The 6,711-nt window shown below is 34.8% G+C and overlaps 1 protein-coding gene across 1 annotated transcript in view; it reads left to right on the top strand.

Moving 5' to 3' along the window:
• Nucleotides 1-1,449: 1,449 nt before the first annotated feature.
• Nucleotides 1,450-6,711, top strand: part of LOC129576522 (hornerin-like) — a 5,432-nt gene continuing 170 nt past the window's right edge. The window contains exons 1-15 of the mRNA XM_055461744.1: nucleotides 1,450-1,582; nucleotides 1,667-1,736; nucleotides 1,913-1,977; nucleotides 2,179-2,287; nucleotides 2,362-2,415; nucleotides 2,524-2,634; nucleotides 2,698-2,970; nucleotides 3,028-3,072; nucleotides 3,154-3,210; nucleotides 3,313-3,360; nucleotides 3,547-3,608; nucleotides 3,819-3,939; nucleotides 4,705-4,914; nucleotides 6,428-6,471; nucleotides 6,554-6,707. Coding sequence (XP_055317719.1) covers nucleotides 1,547-1,582; nucleotides 1,667-1,736; nucleotides 1,913-1,977; nucleotides 2,179-2,287; nucleotides 2,362-2,415; nucleotides 2,524-2,634; nucleotides 2,698-2,970; nucleotides 3,028-3,072; nucleotides 3,154-3,210; nucleotides 3,313-3,360; nucleotides 3,547-3,608; nucleotides 3,819-3,939; nucleotides 4,705-4,914; nucleotides 6,428-6,471; nucleotides 6,554-6,707 — 1,459 coding nt within the window. The 5' untranslated portion in view covers nucleotides 1,450-1,546. The remainder of the gene's footprint in view (nucleotides 1,583-1,666; nucleotides 1,737-1,912; nucleotides 1,978-2,178; nucleotides 2,288-2,361; nucleotides 2,416-2,523; nucleotides 2,635-2,697; nucleotides 2,971-3,027; nucleotides 3,073-3,153; nucleotides 3,211-3,312; nucleotides 3,361-3,546; nucleotides 3,609-3,818; nucleotides 3,940-4,704; nucleotides 4,915-6,427; nucleotides 6,472-6,553; nucleotides 6,708-6,711) is intronic.

Genomic DNA, 6,711 nt, shown 5'->3' on the forward strand with positions numbered 1-6,711 from the left:
GCTTTCATGGATGGATGAATGGTTAAATGGATGTGTACATGTACACTGTTTATTTAGATGTGTGCACAGAGTGTCCCCGAAAATATATATACGAAAAATACGCAATGTGCACTGTGCATAGGAGAAACACATCGATAAACGGAACCCGAGAGAGAGAGAGAGAGGGTGGCAGAATGGAAGTGAGAGTGAAAAAGGAGGCTTGCAGTTTTTGGGGATGTGTCGCGCGCACATAACGGCCAAATGTACTGTGTATAATAGGATGATGAATTTATTCAGAGACTCAAAATACACGCCACCAAACAACTGAACACACACAGAGAGCGAAAAGAAGAGATGAAACAAACACATGGTTGTTGGTTCTTTTTTCGCTTTGAAGGGGACGGGATATGATTCGTTTCCCAATTATACATATAATTTATAACGGATTTGCTTGAAGCTCAGACTTATGTCAGGTCTAACGGAGCGATGCATTAAAATTATCAAGAATTAAAGGCAGTAAGCAAATAAACGATGAGATGAATAAGTAGCGATTGTTCCATACGCTATGTCTTTTATCGTTCAACAATAACATAACACTCGGCCCATGAAAAAAACAACAACAAGATTACAACCATCAAACGAAATTGTTCAGCCCAAACGAAACGACATTCTTTTTTTCACTCAACGAAAAAGATGCTTTTTTGAATTGGAGAGGCTAGTGGACTTTTTTTTTCCTTCGATGTTCAATTCAATTGAAAATTAAACTGGTTTCGGGTGAAACTAAATGATTCGATTGAATGTTTTTTTTTCTTACGAATAATGACACAATCCTTTCGATTTCAATCAATTTAGGTTACACTGTGTTGAAAAATCATTTTTAGCATAGAAAAAAATAATGCCGAATCTATCCATCATCAGACCAACAGCCATTTTGAAATTTGATGAAATTTCAAAAGAGAAAACCATTTATGATGTGAATTATTAAATGTTTATCTCTTCATCTTTACTAATCGTTAGTTTTTTTTTTGTTTTCTTTTTGGTGGCGAACTGCGCATGAGTTTCAAGGAATGTTTTTGTACTTGTGACATTCAAAGACGTAATAGGTGCAAATTCCTGTTTCATTGCTTGTGCGATAAGAAGCTAAATGTAAACAACATTGGAAAAAACAAAACATCTATCCTATAAAACATCACGTATTTCTGGAATGATCGTGGCATGTAGAACCACGAAAAATATCGAACTTTCGAAAATTGCCACTAAGCATGTTATTAATCGATCGCTTTGAACTTATTTGTTCAGGTGAATTAAATCGATTTTCATCGTCTATTCCGCACGAGTTCCAAAAACACTTTCAATATTGATTTTTCTCATTTTTCATTCGAATTACGTGTACACCATTGCCAAGATGAAGAATAAAGCATATAAATAGGAGTTCATGGTCCCATACAACTAGTGATCCGAACTTTGAAACGTTCAACCATTTCGCATTTATTTTTTTCTTTTTGCTGAATCAAACAGTTAAATTGATAGGGAAATTTAGACGTTTTTTCTTCTTTTTTCTTTTATAATGGCGATGTTTAACGTTGTTGCCATTGTTCTGGCGGTGAGTGCAATTGTTTTTTTCGACTAGTGAAACGTGACTTCATCCAGTTTTAATTTTTTTTTTTTCGTTTTATTGATAATTTAGATTACGGCCCAGTTTTGTATTTTAGAATCGATTCAGCCCGTCAACGCTCTATATAAATCAGCATCAACAGGTACAGGAACAGGAACAGGCGCGTTATACGTTTACATTTAATTTTATATTGAATTTAATTTCCGCTTCCACTTTTTTCCTTGCAAAGTATCATTTTTCCTAATGTGCATAAAATCAATACGTTGAATAATCACTATTTTTTAAATGACATGTATTTTTACGAATTATTGTACGAAGGAAGAATGTTTGGCAAGATAAAAGGCATTTTTGGAGGGGCATCGAGCAGTATGGCGAAAGCCCAAGTAAGATTACGCACTTAACTACGTTCAAAGATTTTTTGTGTTATTATATTGAATTTTGATATCGCATTACAATTTGCAACATTGAGATAGAGAAAACAAAACTAAACACATTTGATTGCAGAATTGAATCTCCGTCATTTTTCAATCGTACAATAAATATTTATACATGTTTTCATAAGCAAATTTATTTTCCTATTTAAGGCTCATGGCCTAGCTTCATCGTCGTCGTCGTCGTCGTCGTCGTCGTCGTCTAGCAGTGTTTTTTCTGGATCTTCATTACATTTTGATCAAGACACTGTCATCAATAAAAGTAATTTAATAAATATTTTTTTTTTCATTATCTAGAAAATCGAAACATATTTGTAATTATTTTATTTATTTTAGATCCCGGTTTTTTCGTCGATAATTTTGGATGTTTGAAGCGTTGTCCAAGATGCAGTATGTATTATTGTTTCGTTTCGATCGAAATTATTTCCTTTTCCTGTTTGTTTGTTTCTGTGTTGAATTATTAGAAGTGGATGAATAAATCTTAGTTCATAATTCCAGGTCAGGAATTGCATTCATACATAAAGGTAAATCATTATAGTGGTGGCAACGGTTTCATTGGCAGTGACAGTAATAGTTTCAGTAGAGCTATGAGCAGCGGTGATCAACAAAGTGATTATAGCCGTCATTCAAAATTTAGATAACAAAATATAGTAAGAATACGCATTTTTTTAGGTCAGTACTTTAGTCAAGGTAGTTCCCAGAATGGTTTTACTGGACAATTTAAACAGGATCACACAAGTAAAATTGCGATGGGTGAAGCACACAAAACGCATGAAGGCTTCTTTTTCAATACAGTCACCAATACCTGGGAAAAGTTGCAAAACGCAAGAACTCATGTTCAGTCTGCTGGCGGTATTCAAATTAATAAGATTGCTGGAGGAGTAGCCAATACGATCGCCACTGGATCTGTAATTAACAGTCATGGTGAAGGCAAATCGTCGCAAGGTAATTTTAGCAAGCCGATTAATCTATGATCAAATCACTAATGTCGTTTTTGAATAGGTTATCGAACTGGTTATGAGAGTAATAGTCATCAAGCCATTAATGGTAAAATTCTAACAGAAATAAACTAAGAAATTGAAAAAAATGTCACGTTCTAATGAGATTCACTCCAATTCAAATATGCAGGCGGTGTTTACCAAAGTCACAGCTCTGGATTTTCAGAGCGGTCTCGATCCTTTAGCGGTATGTATATGTACTGGTTATTGTTGCAATTATTTCATTTCAATGATTTAATCCGTTTTCTTAAATGAATACTTTGTCTAATAATCAATTTATTCCAAAAAGAAGGAGAAGATCACATGTCAACACAACAACAGCAACAATCTTCACAAGGTGAATATTCACATTTTTTTTTCCATAACTGAAGTTCAGTTACTGAACACATTCCAATGGAATTAATTTACGCTTCCAATTTTTACCTTGTAATGCGTTATTTTTCCTAATGTTCAGAAAACCAATATACTGAATAATTATAGTTCTTAATCAATGACATTTATTTTTACGAACTATTGTATGAAGTCATGATGGGCGAAGCAAAAGGCTTTTTTGGAGGGGTATTGAGCAGTACGGCGGAAGCCCAAGTAAGTTTTCACACTTAACTACGTTCAAAGATTAATTTTGTTCTTAAATTGAATTTTGATATCATCTTACAATGTGCTGTTGCATTGTGATAGAGAAAACAAAACTGAACACACTTGATTGTAAAATTAAATCATTTTTCAGTGATTTTAATCAGGTTTTATCAATAGCCAATGTAATTTCATCATTATTCATTTATTTTTCTTTTTAAGTCTTATGTCCAGGAGTTGGCTTCAAGTGTATCCTCCTCTGAAAAAATAACGAATATGGGGCATATGGCAAATATGGCGAAATCATCTGCGCAGGCAATGCTCTCTGGAAACTCTGTGAAAGGTTTTATATTTTTTATGCAAAAAAATATCTGAGCGATGAATAATTCCTGGCCTAATTGAGGGGTTTAGAGCGAAAATGTTATACAGAAAATTTGAGCGGAAAAATGTCGATGATGAATGAGCGGAAAAGGGATAGCTATATATAGTAAACTGTATAGTAAACTATAGGCAACTATATACCTATCTCTTTTCATTTTACATTTTTCCTCTCAACTTTTCTGTACAACATTTTCGCTTTAAACCCCTCAATTATTCTCTTTGTATAAAACGGTCATTTTTTTCTTATTTACTAAACGTTACATCCATAATCTTACAAATGTCAAAAAATCACTGTTCACTTACAATGTTTTGTTTTCACAATGATCGAAAAAATCATATAGCCTAACCAGCTAGGTCTTGTTAGATTCGATTATTTTAGTTCAAGGCTCAAGCTTCGACTGTTAAATTCTAAGTGCTATCAATCGGTTTTTATTTGTAATTTGCGAAAAAAAAGAGTTTATATCCAAATATGGAAGTGTGCTATCAAGAAAGACGAAAATACCGAGTAAAGTGTTAGGTTGATGGATTTCTTTGTTAGACGTATTGCTTTGTTATGAATTGCCCATAAAATGGGATAAATCATGTGAATTTTCAAGATTTCTTTGTCCACGAATCCATCTCGATGCCCATATATTATGATCATATTGAAAATAGATGAGATAAAAATATCCCATAGTATTCTCTGGAAAATAGTAAAATTCTACTTGAAATTTGAAATTCGTTTCAGAGAGCCATATGTTTGGAAAAAGTCAGAGCCACGAAGAGATGCAAGAACGATCAAGCATTGAATTCAGTAAACACAGCGAACAGATGACCAAGCATAGTGAACATAGTCAACATAGTGAACACAGCGAACATAGTGAACATAGGGAACACAATTCAAGTCATAAAACTGCAAAATCAGGCTATTGTCAGAGTTGCGCGTGCCAAAAATCTGGTATGTTTCATATTCCAAACAAAAAGATAAATCTAACCAATTGATCAACTTCTACCTTTGGATTGCCAAAGTCAGCAAAAATAGTTTCATTTTGTGTTTGCAGAGAAGAATTGCTTCAATTTTCTTTCACTTATGATAGACAGACTTAATTGAATTTTTTTAAAGGCACCATTCGATCCATTCTCCAATATTCCAACATTAGATTCAATAATTTTATTGAACATTCCAAACTGAAGCATGCTTGATATGCATTTTTTTAAACAATAGTCGAAAATGGGTTCATCACAGCACAATTGAAAAAGCCTGTAGTATGGAGGCCATAATAATACTCATATACATGCTAGGCCGAGAAAAGTCCTCCGTGGTGGAGCTTTCTGCGATTGTAGTGTACATACTAATGAGAGCAGTGCATCGCTCTGTACGGCTGTCATTTCAACCAAGATCGCTTAATGAACGAAGGAAAACGACACGCAGCCCTCAAAGCGAGGGACACTCAAAACAGTCATCGTACATATATTGAGCGGGCACTATCGATGCGTCCATTTGTATGAGTGCGATTGTGTAAACGAAAATATTCGTGTTCAATATGTGTACGATGACAGCTTCGAGCATTCCACGCGTAGAGGCGTCTTGGCGTCTTACGTCAAATCTTTCCCATGTATTTGTATACGAAGAAAGCGACCTTGTTTCAACACACTGCATAATACGATCGAAGAAGCGACAGTAAAGAGAATGATCAATCAAAGTAGCCACGCGGCACTGGCTTGTGTTTTCTCTGCATAGCAAGTTTATGGGTATCATTTTAAACATTTTCATGCTCCTATTTAACCAAAGGGTGAACATAATGCATACCGGGCAACGCAGCCAACTTCACATTGGTTACTACTGAAACCCATTGACGTATGCTTGTGATTGAAAAAGAAACAAACTAAGGATAACCAAATGGAAAATAGTTCAAAAAAAATAATAATTAGAAAACATATTTCTTGAAAGAGTAACTAGGTACCTTTTCTACTTATATTTAGCCAAATTTAAAAAAAAATCGTAGGTTTTGTTTCGCTATAACAGTATTCTAAAATGTATTCTTTTCAATAACTTCATACTTCCATTCTGATTAAACTGCAAAGTTTTCTAGCGAAACAAAACCTACGAAGTTCTTGTTAGCTTTAATTTGTTTATTTTTCAATCAGAAGCATACGTCAATCGCAACGCAAAGAACGCGACGATTAGATGCAGAAAATGGGACATGCTTGTGCCACTTTGCATTACGACTGACTGTAGTTGACCAGGCAACCGCTTTGACGGTGCGCTGTCAACAATGTTGTCTCATTCATTCATACTTTGTATTTAACTAGCAACAGAAACCCAGTCAAATGTTTCGAAGAAATGTAATGATTAATTCGATTTCAATCGAATAGTTCGCACGGACAACGTTTTTTAAATCGAAAATTCGTCATTTTGAAGTTATATTCAATTAAATATTGATCTGTTTTTAAACATTGATGGTTTGCAGGACAACAACATTCTAGTGCTAGTGCAGGTGCTTTTGGGAACAGTGTATGATCTTTTAATAATTGATTCTACAACTTATGATGATAGTGAAGTTAAATTAATTTGAATTCCTTTTTCCATTCATTAGAATGTTGGACACGGAAGCGGCCATGCTTTGTCTACAGCCACTGCGAAGGCTGACGCTTCCTCCTACGGAGGAGGAGGATACGGAAGCGGCCATGCTTCGTCTACTGCCACAGCGAAGGCTGACGCTTCCTCCTACGGAGGAGCAGGATACGGAAGCGG

The sequence above is a fragment of the Sitodiplosis mosellana genome, unplaced genomic scaffold (assembly GCF_009176505.1).
Source record: "Sitodiplosis mosellana isolate CC-2019 unplaced genomic scaffold, AAFC_SMos_1.0 Smas_scaffold_6191, whole genome shotgun sequence".
Taxonomy (NCBI): domain Eukaryota; kingdom Metazoa; phylum Arthropoda; class Insecta; order Diptera; family Cecidomyiidae; genus Sitodiplosis; species Sitodiplosis mosellana.